This window comes from Orcinus orca, chromosome 9, assembly GCF_937001465.1.
Source record: "Orcinus orca chromosome 9, mOrcOrc1.1, whole genome shotgun sequence".
Lineage (NCBI taxonomy): Eukaryota > Metazoa > Chordata > Mammalia > Artiodactyla > Delphinidae > Orcinus > Orcinus orca.
The window spans coordinates 58,827,629-58,843,039 of record NC_064567.1 but is presented as its reverse complement, the minus strand read 5'-3'; the positions used below and the strand labels follow the sequence as shown (position 1 = coordinate 58,843,039).

Sequence of the window (15,411 nt, the reverse complement as noted above, 5' to 3'; positions counted from 1 at the left end):
AGAAAGAAAAAGTAATAGCTTCAGAAAATACTGTAATAAAATTTTTCACATACTGAGGTACCCAGTGGCGTGTTGGTAAATGTTCAATAACTGGCTTGAGGGAAAGGGAGCAAGCCCTGGTTTGCAGCATTTGCCACTTTTTGTGGTGTAAATACCCTCACCGTGGCTGGTTTCGGGCTGATCTGAATTCACCAGAGCAAGCTGAAAGGAGAAGCGCACAGTCGGTGCTCCTGAGCTTGAGCACAGCTAGGTCAAGCACCCCACTGGAAATATCTCAAGTGTGAATATACGCTAACTCCAACCCTATAAGACAAATAAACTACGTTTCTAGGAAATGCTTGTGTGTTTTATTCTTTGTGGATGACTTTTCAATTCTGAAGCTACCTTTTAACACAATTTCCTCTTGAAAAAAATGATCTTTAGGATGCAGGAGACATTACCCATCATCAAATATTTGACGTTTCTTAATACTGAGGCATTGAACAAATCTGCTGTTTCTTTAACAGGAATCTGTATACATTCAAACTTGATTCAAATTAAATGCTAACTGTGAGTCCCCGAAAAGTGAAAAGGAAACAAACAAGATACAACATTTTCATACCGATTTTAGACAAGGATTAACTTAAGGTAACTTGTTAGTCAAGGGGAGGATGGCTAGGATTAAGTTAATCATCTCTGCCGTCACAGAACTTGCGTGCCCCACCTTGCAGCAGAGGTGTGGGGATATGTTTGTAATTTTTGTTTTGGGGGAGGGCTGTTTTGCAATCATAGGAATTAGAGGGGGAGATCAAAAGCCATCTTTTTGTGGTGTTTTCCACAAAGAGACTTTCTTCAAAGCATAACTTCATAAGGAAAACTAACAGAAGGAAATAAACTTATCAAACTGGAAATTCAACAAAGAGGGAAAAAGCAAGAGCAACAACAGCTCCAGCATTTCAACACAACTGTAGCAAAGAAATAATAAAAGGAGTAACAAAAGAGCAGACATATACCCAAGTTCTGAGTCTGACTGCAGCTGGAGCACTGAGGGGTCTGTGTCCCACTGCAGGGTCCTAATCGTGCAGCACAAAGGAAAAAAAGAACACAGAGAATTAACAAAAGGGGAGGGAAACAAACCAAACCAAACCATGTCATTCATCAAGGCAATGGCATATACAATGTATATACAGAACATCTCCCCACTTTGTCACCCTGGCAACCCCCAGGAGCCAGGAAGACCCCGTGAATATCAATTGACAAGAGAAAGTGAGGGGCTGTCCTTTCCTTTGAACAACTGTTTGATATTGGAAGCTATGGTTGTTTTCATGGAAGGAAGCCCAGAGCTAAATATTCAAATATTCATCCACTCACACACACCCTTTTTGCTTTTGTTTCATTCTACACTGGAGCCTGATTGATTTCAGCATGTAAACTGCTTCATGTATACCCCAGAGCCCAGTCACACCTGGGAGCAACAAGCATCTCCCATGCAATGATGAGAATCAAATGCAAGGGTTCGAATGGGCCACAGCAGGAGCATCTGGGGAAGTCTGGCCAGGTAGAACACGACTGCAGAACCAGGAGAATAACTGGCTTCCTCGGGTCAGTTACTGCAAATACAACGCATTAGATTTCGAGGCTCATGGGTATTTTGTTGTTTTTTATTTATATATTACACCAAGATGGTGACCAACAATAGTATCATTTGTCTCTAAAGATGCCAGGGATATCTTATACCTTCTAAATATTTCACAAGAGATAGCACAAAGTATCAATAGTTACCAAGGTTACCAATAATTATCAATTTCCCTTGTTATTTCTCCATCACATAAAAGGAGATAAGTAGCTCTTCCATGAACAGAGTGCACACAAGGACCTTTCTCAGGCAGGACCTTTAAAGTCCCTGCACGTTAAGTAGTTACAGGTGAGTCAGGCATAAAGTTACCTGGTAGACAACCGATGGACAGTAGGGACTTTGGGGTCAGGCATCTGAGACTCAAATTTTGCCTCTGGGACTTACCAGCTGTGTGACATTGGACATGTTGCTTAAGTTCTCAACCCCTGCACCCTTTTACTTGCTCTGAGTGTGGCCCACAGACCAGGAGCATGAGCGTCTCAGGGAGTTTGTTGGAAATGCAAAGACTCGGGTCTCACCCAGACTCACTGACTCCACGCTACAGTGTAATAAGGCCCCAGGTGATGTGATTTGTGGGCACCTTGAAGTCTGAGAAGCCCTGCTCAGTTTCCTTGTCTGTGAGGATTTCCCATGAATTATGAGACAATTCATGACCTGGCTTGTAGCTATCTCCCCAGTTTATCTCTAAGTGCTGCCCCCTCCCTCACTGTGTCTTCCCTGATGTTCTTCCCCCAAAGAGCTGTGTGGCTCATGCCTTTGCTTGTTTCTGTCTTTTGGCTCAAATGTCACCTGCCCAGAGAGGCTTTCCTTCTCTCACCACGCTACCCCAAGCAACACTTCCTTGTCACCCTTCATCCCGTTCTCTTATCCTGCTTTACTTTCTTCATAGAGTATCTTCACCTATGATTTTATTATACATCAATTTATTTATGACTGTTTGTTGTTTAACTCTGGACTTAAGCCTCGTAATGACAGGAGCAGCTATATCTCTACATTACAGGGATATATGCCTAGACCCATGCGTGGCATACACGTTTATATAATACAGTATTACTTGAATGAATGGATGGATGGATGGACTCTCTCTGGATTTCTATAGGGACTACATGCAATTATACCTATAAAATACAAAGTAATTATTTGATAAACCGTAGCTGCTCTTACTATACCACATCCACTGTAACTACTCCCAATGTTTCTTTGAGTCAGTGCCCCACGCATGTAAAGATCCCACCTAAGCTCCTCCTGTAGAGGTATTGGAATGCAGTTTCATAGCTTCCCTTATTAGTTCTGGTCATGCTCTTGTCCTCTTACCTAAATGCACTGAAAGATGACAGCTGAAGTGAGAACACAAATTGGCCATTGTTTCTTAGACCAATGCTTCTCAAACTTTAATGCACAGATATCTGGGAACATTGTTAAAAATGCAGATTCTGATTTAGTAGGTCTGGGGTGGCCTGAGATTCTACATTTCTAACAGCTCCAAGGGATGCAGATGCTGCTGGTCTGTGGACCACACTTCGAGTAGCAAGGTCTGGACTTAGATCAGTAGTTTTCAAATTCTAACATGGATCAGAATAACCTGGAGGGATTGTTAAAATACAGATGCTGGGCTTCCCTGGTGGCGCAGTTGTTAAGAGTCCGCCTGCCGATGCAGGGGACACGGGTTCGTGCCCCGGTCCAGGAAGATCCCACATGCTGCGGGAGCGGCTGGGCCCGTGAGCCATGGCCGCTAAGCCTGCGCGTCCGGAGCCTGTGCTCCGCAACGGGAGAGGCCACAACATTGAGAGGCCCGCATACCGCAAAAAAAAAAAACAAAAAAAACAGATGCTGATCCTCTAGCCCAGGAATTTTGGTTTCAGTAGTTCTGGGGTGGGGCCTGAGAATCTGTATTTCTAACAAGTTCCCAGGTAATGCTAACAGCTGACCCTGAAACCACCTTTAGAGAATGACGGGGCTAGACTATTGCTTCCATTAGTCAGCAGGCAGAAAGCATCACTGATCCTCAAATACATCAGTATCTAAACCAGTGATTAACTCAAGACTGGCCTAAGGCCCAGGCCATTTTCAAACCAATTAAATCAGAATGTCTCTAGTGGGACCCAGGCATCTGGATTTTTTTAAACTCTCCAGGTGATTCGCATGTGCAGCCAGCGGTGAAAACTACTGCTCTGCACTCATTCTCTGTCCAAGGAAAGCAACTCTCCCTGGCTCTGCACGCTGATTCCGTCACCTCCTTTCAAATCGGGGAAGTAACCGAATCCATTACAGTGATTCGTCCTTGCTGTTCACGTATCACTGGGGATCAAACCTTTTATCTTTATGGATATTTCTTTGGCTACAGACAGAGGAGCAGCCTCTGGCTCTGGATCACTGTGAGAAACACTCCCTCATAAGGAATGGGATCAGCTCCTTTGCCCTCAGGTTTCTGATGGAACAATTTTATTGGCCTTTTCTCGTTCCTCCTAGGCAGGTGAAGAATGTGGCAGCTCCCAGGTGGTCACAGCTATTCTGTTATTTATCCAACGGCTCACCTGAACTCACTGTATCCTTAAAGAAGTAAAAACGATGATTCTCTCGAATCACTCACTTCAGAAGTCCACCGATTAGCAGTGTGGAGTTTGCATTTTACTCAGCCAGAACAACAAAGGAGGTCTCTGGCACTAACCCAAAACAGTCCTGCCCTCTACCCCAGTCACGCATGTGTTCCCCAGTAAAAGAAATCATAGTCGTTGCCAGTAACGAGCAGTGTGGTAAGGAGTCAAGCCGAGGATGCTATCAAGTGTGCTAATTTTTTCTTCTCATTTTTCCCATTATTATCTGTGGAGTGGTCAGACTTACGCAGAATGCATTTTTTCTTTGAAAAGGAACTTAAAGTCAGTACGCTGAATAAACAATGTGTTTCTGAGGGTAGCCTAGGAATGTGTATTAAACGTTTGCTGAATTCCTTCTGTGCAAACTTGCAGAAAAACTTCCCTGGAGATAGCAGCACCTTGGAGAGGGCCTCACCTCAGCCTAGGGGTCTTGGCTTGCGTTCTGGGCTCGGCTCCACTGTGTGTCATCAGGAAAGGCTGCTGTCCTTAGCAAAAGGAGGGTGCAGGCCTAGAGGCCCTTTAGGGTTCTTTTCTGCCTGATATGTTAAAAAGTCAGATGACTATTAAACTGCCTTTCTGCTTTCTCTTCTCCAGCTGGAAAACTTTTCTTTAACCAACTGACATAGTTCTTACTTTTTAACCATCTTATCATCAACTTACTGTATCATTGAAAGTAAAATGATGGTTTCCCCACAGCTTCTTGGACAGTTTGAAATCTTGCCAGGTAGTTTATTTTTTAAATGAAAGAAGTAGTAAAATTGTAAGTAAATATATGTGAACTTAATATATTATCACAAAGTATTTTCACACAGAAATCACCCTGTTTACTACAGTAATTAGTTCTAGTTATCAGTCCTCTCTGGAATGGACCAACCAATGCATGCGGGGACAGAATATTTTTATAAAAATATTCATTTAATTGTTCAATAAATTCCTATTAAGAGCCTAATATGTAAACTACTGTGCTAGAGGATTAAAAGAACTCCTAAGGAAACTGCAACTCTTATGGGGAGATAAAACATATAAATAGTTTCGCGGAACAAGGCAGAAAGTAAAACAAGCCCTGTAAGCACCACAGTCATGCTGTGGGACATGGGACTTGCACTTAAGAATCTTACATTTTAGTAAAGGAATGAGACCTATGAATAGTTATACCTAATGATATGCATACTGATAATATATACAAGGAAAAAAGTAGTTCCAATCACTTGCCCAGGGCCTGGCAAAGTTTAAAGTTTCAGTCAACGTTAGCTGAAAAAAATAAGTAAATGCCATAAGAAAGATTAATACTAATGATAGCTATGATTTCCTTTCAATGAGTGTTTATTCTGTCCCAGCCAGCCAGGCACTGGACTACACTTTCATTATCCTTTGGAGGCCAGAGCAGGGAGACACCTTCCCTCTTGAAAAGATCAGAGATTCCATTCGACCGGGTTTCTGAAAGATGGAGCAGGACTGGGACATAAACTCATTTTTCATCAGTGCCTTGTTTATTTTAGGCAGCTGAGTTAGTCTACTAGCTCTAATAAGACTTCTAGATCTAGTAAGTTGTACTTTAGATGCCAATGTACCAATCTGTCATGAGAACAATAACTGACTGCCAGGCTGAGCAATTATACAAGCCTGACAAAGTCTTCTCCCCTTGAAGACCAGCTTCCTGGGAAGCCAGGCAACTTTAGCAGCATCTTTAGAATTAGAACACGTGAAGCTGAACGTTTAACTATTACGGCTTCTCCCTGTCCTACGCCCATGTCCACACTCTTCAGCAACACTAGACATACCTCCCTCACTTCTGCCAGAGCCTGCCTCCATTTCCCCCAATTTCTTGGGATGACCAACAGACCCTGTTTTGATGAATGTAATCTTTCTTTAATTCTGTCAATCAGATTTTGTTCAGTGTTCCTGTCTGGGAAACCATCTTGGTTTTGTTTGCTTATTTTTAAGAACTGTATTCGTCTGCTCTGATCAATTGTACGTTGATGTCTTAGGTTAGCTCTCTGAGGGCCCAAGGGAGGATCTCTTTCATATGGAACCTGCAATTTGCACAGATCCTGAATAACCCAATAATTCCTTACCTAATCTGGCATCATCATGGCTCTATGGTCCCATGGTTGGATCGGCAGTTCTGGACACACCGTTTAAGGTCACATTTCCTAACTTTGTTTCAAAATTCTAGGTACAGGAGCTTCCCACACCATGGAAAATAATCATTCACCTATTAGATCCTAAACATGCCACACAATGTAGGCTCTGGCATCTCATCTAAAAAGGCCTACCATGTAACAGTTAGTTTATAATTTGGGGAAAATTTGTTTTTCAATATTTCTTTAAAAAAAGAATAAGCGAAACGCCAAAATTCTTCAAACTCGCAGTGACCTATGAAAAGACTAACAGAACTTTATATTTTAAACCTTTTAACAATTCGTCACTATCCAGCTTCTTAATAAAATTCTCCCTACATTGGCCCAATATTATTTGCTCAGTTTCAGTTTATTGGATAGAGGGAAGTGAAAATTCAAACGAAACAAACAAAACAAAACAATCCCTGGCCCTCTGCTGAAAGTATAACTTAGGAGTAAAAGACATGATGTCTGTTTTGTGTAACCTTGTTCTCTGATGAGTCGTTAATTTCTTCCTGTTCAGCAGCAAGTTAGTGGTTTCTTCTTCCCATCTTTTTTAGACTCCAGAGTAGACAGCCTTAATATTCTTCCCTTAAAGAATATCTTTGCTCTTACATTTTTTTTTTTGGTTTTGGTTATAAGAAAGAGATGTCTGATAAATACTTGGAAGGCAGTAGTAAAGAACTGTCATTTGTAATGATAGTATTCAATGCGGCTGAGACACGCTCATATACTGCTGGTGGCATTTTAAATTAGTACAGTTCTTTGGGAAAGCAATATGCCAATATGGAGCAAGAATCATAAACACAGAATTACTCCAGGACTCGTTTCTCTTCCAGGAACTCAGCCTACGGAAATAAAATAACACAAGCAATAATAACAAAAATGATGACGATGATGATAACAATGACCTCCAAATTATCAAATCCCAAGGCTAATTCTTCTTTCTCAGCCTTGATCCCTATGATTCTGGTGACTATTTTCTCCTTCATAGCATGTTATTTCTTTTAGTCTTCCTGACCCTAAAAATCTTGTTTCTTTTCCTCCTCTCTCACTGTAACTTTGGAAGGGTCCTTATTCTGTCCATCCCCGTAAAGACAGACATTCCCCAACCAGGATTATTTCTTCTCCCCTCACCTCTATGCTCTAACTGTAGGTGATCCCAAAGATGTCCATATAGCTTCAGCAAAAAATAACCCCAACGTCCTCATCACCCTTGAACTCCAAGTCCCACCTTTTCACATGCTTTTTGGACATATCCATCTGTAACACCAAAGCCATTTCACCCTTCCTTGTCTCATCTGTCTTTCCTTTCCTTCTCTATCGCCACAGTCCTCATTCAGACCTTCGGTCCTTTTTATCAGACCAATGGTTCCCCCAAACTCGTCTGCAAATCTTGAAAGCATTATAAAAATGCAGTGGCCCAGATCTCAACTCAGACCTGTGCCCTAGGTATCTGTGTTTTTAATAAGCTGCCATGTAAATTCAATAGATAGCCACCAGATATGGAAGCCAGGAATCCGAACTATCTCCAAGGCCATACTTGCCCCCCAGACTCTGATCTCTTTTCATACTGCCTCCTTCACATGCATTCTACATCCCATACTCTTCCTTCCCCCACCATTTTCCTTTGTTTTTGCCTCTCCCATTATCTGGAACGTCCTTTCTCCCACCTCTACTTGTCCAAAGCACAGGCACTATTTAAGGCCCAGCTCAAAGGCCTTGCTCTCTAAATATATTTGTCCTCAATAACCTCATTCACAAATAACTTGTCTCTCTATGAGACAAGAATAGAGAAATACATGCACCTCTTATTTCAGTTCTCTTTGCCAACCTACAACCCATTTGACCTCAATAGTAGGCCTGTATCACGCTTTAAGGCCAAGTCTGAAGATGGTCTAAAGGATGTAATAAGCACTGTTACAAAGCCCAGGGGCCTCAGCATGAAGACAAACACACTGTTAGTCCTACCCTACCTTTTTGCCCTGATCCTAGTAATTGAATTTCTGTCTTGCTTCTGTGAGAAATCCTCGCCTTGTGCCTCAGTCCTCTAACCACTGCCAGTGGTTCCCCTTGAGTAAAGTCCATCTTCTGGCAACTAGCCCAGCAACCTTGAACTACCTTGCTATTACCTGGGTCCTCATCTCTCCACTCATCCTGCACCCATCCTATTCAGTTTTTTGCAAGCTGTGCAAGCGTGCACACACGTGCACACAAACACACACATCAATAAACATTTACCTAGTTCCTAATATGTGTCAAGACTCTAGGTAGGATAGTAATGAATCAAAAGCACTTGTCCCACAAGAATATACAAGCTAATTATAGATGATCTGGGAATAATGCTTTATGACATTATTGCTCATATCTATGAGTACAAATATTTAAGAGCTGTAACTACATAGAAACATTTCCTTAGATGGCTTCAAATTAAATATGTCAATTTACTGGAAGTGGGATCTTTAGAAGTAAGAAGAATTCCTCCATCTTTGTATTCCTTGCAGGACTAGCATTTATTGTGTGTCATACAATAAATTCTCAACTATTTATTGAATGAATGTGATGAATGAATGAACAAATGAATGGTCTTTACTTGCCTTTTCTGCAGATGGGTGTGAATTGTGAGGGCAAGCTGATTCCCAAAGAAATAGTTTTTATTTTCTTTATTAAAAAATGAGAGAATAAATCAGGGCATGTCTGCCTAACCCCCTTCATCTCTACCAAGCCACTTACACAGAACTCAGTCTTGTATGGCATAATGTCACCACATGGTGCCAGGAGAATTTTCAGGCTCACTTCCACACTGAAGAAGGACAGCCTATCTTGAAAATGCTGACCTCAAGGCATGAATGGATAAAGAACCTGTGGTATGCACACACATATATATAATGAAATATTATTCAACCATAAAAAATGAGGAAATCCTACTGTTTGTGACAACATGGATGGACCTTGAAGACATTATGGTAATTGAAATAAGTCAGACAGAAAAAGACAAAACTGTATAATCTCAGTGATAGGTGGAATCCAAACAAACTCATAGAAAAAGAGATCACACTTGTGGTTACTAGAGGCAAAGCATGGGGGAGCGGGAATTAGATGAAGGGGGTCAAAAGGTACAAACTTCCAGTTATAAGATAAATAAGTACTAGGGCTGTAACATACAATGTGATGATTAAAGCTAACACTGCTGTATGATATACAGGAAAGTTGCTAAGATAGTAAATCCTAAGAGTTCTCATTGCAAGGTGAAAATGTTTTTTCTTTTTTCTTTTTTTCTTTCTTTTCTTTTTATTGTACCCATGTGAGAAGATGGGTGTTAGCTGAACCTATCGTGCTAATCATTACACAATACATGTAGATCAAACCATCATGCTATGCACCTTGAACAGTGATGTCTGTCAATCATTCTTCCATAAAACTGAAAAGAATGCTGACCATAATGCTAGTTTGTGCTGAGAATGAAAAGAAGTCCAGCTACCTTCTCTACCAATTGAACTTAGCAACTTTTATTAGTCCCTGAAGCAACCACCTTGGAGCTCAAATTGTCATCTTCTTCTTTTCTCTTTAAGGTGGAGAGACCTCTCGAGGGCAGAATACCGAGCTCCCCTGAGTCCCACAGTTTCTCTGGACTCTTGTTCACATGTCTTCTCTTTCAAACAAATCACTCGTCACTAATCAGATAAAGAAAACAGTTTGGGCCAATGTGAACATAGTGCCAAACAGAAAATCTCCAGTGAACGTCGTCCCCAAATTCTTTCTCTAAGTGCCATTTCCAAAAGTAATACAGTGAATAATAAGGACATTTTAAAATCCATCACATCACTCAATCCGTCAGAATCATTAACGTGATGTCAACTAATTAAGAATGACATTTAAATAATGAGTTAATGTTTTACTTCCCAGCCTCAATGATTTCCTTACTTTGGTCTGGCAAGGACAATGATAAAGATTTTTTCCAGTGTCAGCAGTAAAATTGGAACAGTGCAATACACACTCATACCAGGCTCTTTTTAAAAAGCCTCTTTCTTCATTTACTGTGTGAGAATCTTCCCTCTGTTGGCTAAAGCCCTAACATGGAGCTCTGATACAGGCCACACTAAGCCATACAGGGAGTCCATCTGAGCTGAATTCAAAAAGAAATGCAAGACTTCCCATCACAGAGCAAGGATGTGTTTTCCCCAAATCTTACACAGAGGACCTGCTGTCAAGCAGGCAGTCTCTAGAAGAAATCTCAGCAACCCCTTGATAAAAATAGATGTTTACCCTATAACTATAACCAGATGGGTATATACAGCACTCTCTGCCTGAGACAGAGTGACAGGATATCAACAATTTTTAACTAATCAGTCTATGTGCTACATAAAGAGAAAACCCTAGAGTGTACACTTTATTTTGATTTCCAAAGAGACTGACTTTTAATCAGCCTCGAATCAGTGATTTCAGTCTCCCTGAAGTCCAACTAGCTGGTAGGATCCTGTCGGCTTCTCTTTACATAATGATCATTTAAGGAATTTTGGATGCACAAAATCTTACTCGTCTTTATTAAATTTCCCCCAAGGTTTTGCATTATTGAATTGTACTTTTCTACCTTTACTAAAACCTCCTTACAGTCTTCCCTTTAGCTTCTGATCCATCAGGGAAAGATAGTGATGTTTTCACCAAAAAGAGTTAAAAATCCTTTGAGGTTCAGGTAGTGCCAGGGAATCCTATGGAGTTCAATTGTGGATGAAGTTAAAAGTCCTGAGGATTGGGCTTCCCTGGTGGCACAGTGGTTGAGAGTCCGCCTGCCGATGCAGGGGACACGGGTTCGTGCCCCGGTCCGGGAAGATCCCACATGCTGCGGAGCGGCTAGGCCCGTGAGCCATGGCCACTGAGCCTGCGCGTCCGGAGCTTGTGCTCCGCAACGGGAGAGGCCACAACAGTGAGAGGCCCGCGTACAGCAAAAAAAAAAAAAAAAAAAAGTCCTGAGGATTTTCTGTCAGGCATTAAGCCCATGTGGTCCCTGAGCACATTTTCCTCTCCTCAAATTACAAAAGAAAAGTGGTGACCAGGTGCAGCCAGCACAAGCTGACCATGAATAAATTATTCTAATTTCCTTATTTGTGAGTTCAGAGTTCACTAGGCAGTAAGTAGATCAGGGAAAGGCAGAGTTTATCAAATATGTGAATTTTACCCAAAGTATTTTGTCAACATCATACTTAATATTAACTATATAGAGACCTAATGTTCAAACTGAACAGGAGAGGATCTGCAGACATCTGTCCCAGTTCTGATCTGGAGTCCACATGAAGCTGGAAGCCTGAAAGACCTCTAATCCACTCTGTACCTTTGTTCTCCTGTTAAGTGTTTCAGAAGACATTTCTTCTGTTGCTGCATCTAAGGTCCCCTTGGGAGGGGCTTCACCTCTCTAGAGAAAATCTATGGACATAAGCATTTTGGTTAATAGGTGCTGATGGCTGGAAAGACAGGCATCAATTTTAAATATAATGGGATTATGCTGGGAGCAACTGGGGAAATTTGAAGATGGTATAGATACTAGATAAGATGAAAATGTACTGAAATGGAAAAATAGAGATACCTGAATAGAAAAGTAAGTTCAACAGTTTGTACAGTATGATATCATTTATCGTATATATGATGACATATATATTGTGTGAAAGAATATACACTAAGGTATTAAGAGTGCTAATGCATATTCTCTGTAGGAATATGATGTTTTTCTATTTTTGCTTGTCTATACTTTCTAATTGTATAAAATGAACTGATATTGTTTTCTATAATAATAAGAGATTATTAAAAATAAAATGCGGTGGTACTTGAGTGTCCTTGATTGATTGGAAAGTAGAACTTAGTGATGGTGTTAAGGCTACAGAGGGTCCAAAAGGAAGATAAAAATCAACTGTACTACTATCCGTCCACCCCATGTCACTTGTCACACAAGACAAGCATGAATAATCTCCCCTGTGACTGTTTTTTTAAGGAGGTTACGGGATGGGTGTTATTGTAACAAGAGATTGCACAATACGTTATCACACTGAGACATGTTTTACCTTTGAAATCCTTTTGAAAGTCTTCCTCTTGAATCAGGTTTGGGACAGTGTGTATGTAGCCTATGCTCTGATATACAGTAAACTTTATGATGTCAATACTCTCCTAGTTGCCACAGGCCAGTGCAGCCTCTAATTTAGTTTTGTCACTGAGACACCTAAGGAATCTCAGCCAAACATGAGAAGAGCCCTGGCGCAAAGTCCCTTGTGAGCCATCCATGTGAATAAGAATAAATGTGGGCTGAATGATTCTCACTTAGATTCATTTCTGGTTGAATACCTGAAGGTTAGGGATTAAGGGCTGGGCTAAATCAAAGCACGAAAAAAATAACAGTAATAGCTAAAACTCACATATACTTAATATATGCCAGCCTCCTTTCCAAGTGCTTAACAGATATTTATTTGTTTAATCACAGTAACCTAACAGAGTAGGCTGTGTATCACTTTTATCGATTGTCGTCAGAGCTGATGTAGGGTTGAGGTATAGATTGTGGAAACTTGTATCATCCTGCCCAGGTTCAAACATAGCACTGTAGCTATGTCCTGTGTGAGCTTGAGAAAATTACTTATTCTCTCTGTGTCTCAGTGCCCTGATCTGTAAAAAGCAGGAGGATACTTGATTCATTCAACAAACATTTAATGAATACCTACTATATGGATACAACCACAAATATCACTTACTCCCTGCTCTCAAGGACCTGACATTCCCTGAGGAAGAGAGACATGTATTCAACTAACTATAAGTCATTCTTGTTTGAGAGCTATAAAGTGCTACTGCTTCACTCTCATGTATAAAGGATGTAAGCTGTTGGTTTGAAATTAATATTCGTTATCATATTGAGAAAAACATTTCTATTCCTAGTTTACTAAGTTTTAAAATATGGGACTAGATGTTTAAGTTTTGCAAGTACCATTTCAGAATATACTGCAATATTTACTTTTCCCTCTTTGACCTTTTCCTAGGCTGAATTATGGTAACATATTTTCCTATACTAAAATATCCTTGAATTATTTAATCAATCCCAATTTTTGAGTCAATATCCCAAGCATAACATTGTATCCTTTTAATATTGTGTTGGATTCCAGCTGCAAATAGTATGTTTAGGATTTTTTTCATCTACTTTTATTTGTAAAACTAGTCTTTTAAATTTTTTATTAATAAATTGATTTTTTTGAAACCCAAGAGCTTGTTCTTTTGTCCAGTATATTTAAATGAGCAATGATTAATTGGTTCTACAAAAACTAATTAAGAGAAAGAGAAAAGTACCACAAATGTAAGTTGTAAATGAGAAGCAGGCCATAATAACAGAAGCAGAAATTGGAACACAAATAATGACACTGTAAGTTTAAAAATTAAATCACACTAGTATAATTGAAAAATTATTAGATATATCTACTCTATTCACTCAATTTAGAAAATTTACTAAATCAATAAAAGAAAATTTTGTTATACCTGATTTTTTAAAGCACTATTTTAACCTTCTCTTTATAATAGGGTACATTAAGTATGCCCATTTCCAAATTAACCACTTACAGGGCTTATATAAGAAATGTTTCCCAATTTTGGCTCTGAAAAGAAAATTGTAGTTTTGGTTTGAAATGTTGGCAAATGAATGACAGAATTTATGTGCCCCTTTAGGTAGGACCAGATATGTTGATTTGACTCCTAAGTTATCTTCTGAAAGATTTTCCATTTTTCAAAAGGTCCAAATTCTACACAAATATGCAAATTTATGACTATAGAGTTACATTCTTAGGAATTACCAAGTTTTTTCTCAGCCTCATGTTTTATGAAGTGTTAGAGTTAATAGTAACTGTTTTCAAAAGATGTTTCTTCTACAGAAAAAGACATTCCAAGTGGAATTTTAAAAACTGAAATATAACATTCTTCTGAAATTTAACTCTCATATATATTTCATGGAAGCAAAAACATAAATTTGGGCGGAATGTTCCTAAGTTCAAAACAAGGGCAAGGGGCTTCCCGGGTGGCGCAGTGGTTGAGAGTCCGCCTGCCAATGCAGGGGATACGGGTTCGTGCCCCGGTCCGGGAGGATCCCACATGCCGCGGAGCGGCTGGGCCCGTGAGTCATGGCCGCTGGCCCTGCGCGTCCGGAGCCTGTGCTCCGCAACGGGAGAGGCCACAACAGTGAGAGGCCCACGTACCGCCAAAAAAAAAAACAAACAAACAACAACAAGGGCAAGATTTACTAAGTTATTCCTAATGCCGTCTGAAGCCAATTTTATCCTTAGTTTTTCTGAAAATCATCATTTCCTCAATGCCAGTTTCCTTGCATTTCTATGAAACCTGCACTTAGCAAGGGAGATACTCATTGACTTCTAGTTGCCTACGCTTGCCAGAATGTTCCTATAAAGAATTGAAGCTAGTTGGAGTTTGTGTGGGGTAGGAGTAGACAGCGCCTCTTCCAAAGTGATTAAGTTAAAAAATCACGTAAGAAGGGGAAAGAAATGAAATGATGTTCTCTCAGAAGGAATAACTGCTGCTGTCCCCAGAGTGCTAACAGCATAGGTCAGCTTTCTCTAGAAGTTTTCAAAAGGGCTCATCAACTATGAAGTCAGTAACAGTATTTAATGCTGCCAACTGCACCCCTTGACACTAAGCATCACTGACACAACACCATCGTTGTACAGAAACAGGCAAATATATTAACTTAATGACAGGCCAACGACCCCCTAAGGAATGTGATTATATTGTGCCTGCTCTTGTATAAATGTTAGATGGTACATGCTGTGTTATTATTACTTTTTTTCCCCCTCAAAGACCTTTTGAAGTGTTCAAAGCAAAAGATGAGAGAAGACGTGTGCTACCCCAAATCACAAAGGCTAACATAAACTAACATAAACCAGCCTGGTGCCCACAAAAGTCTCTACTTTCACTTTTCTCAAATTGAAAGCAGTGTCCACTGGTTTCAAAAGGCCCTATCAAAACAAAACACTCAAGTCTGAAACACACCAACAGGCAGATATTGGTGAGATCAATTCAGTCTTACACGTTGGTTTCAGAAAGCAAAAAA

General features: G+C 40.2%; 1 protein-coding gene across 4 annotated transcripts in view; it reads right to left on the bottom strand.

The window, feature by feature from the left end:
* Positions 1-15,411, bottom strand: part of DYNC1I1 (dynein cytoplasmic 1 intermediate chain 1) — a 497,106-nt gene that overhangs the window by 274,250 nt on the left and 207,445 nt on the right. For 3 of the 4 annotated variants that reach the window (XM_049715134.1, XM_049715136.1, XM_004265568.3), the window contains one exon: positions 993-1,052. The exons of the other annotated variant lie outside the window; for it this stretch is intronic. In XM_049715134.1, coding sequence (XP_049571091.1) covers positions 993-1,052 — 60 coding nt within the window. The remainder of the gene's footprint in view (positions 1-992; positions 1,053-15,411) is intronic. 4 annotated transcript variants of the gene reach the window in all.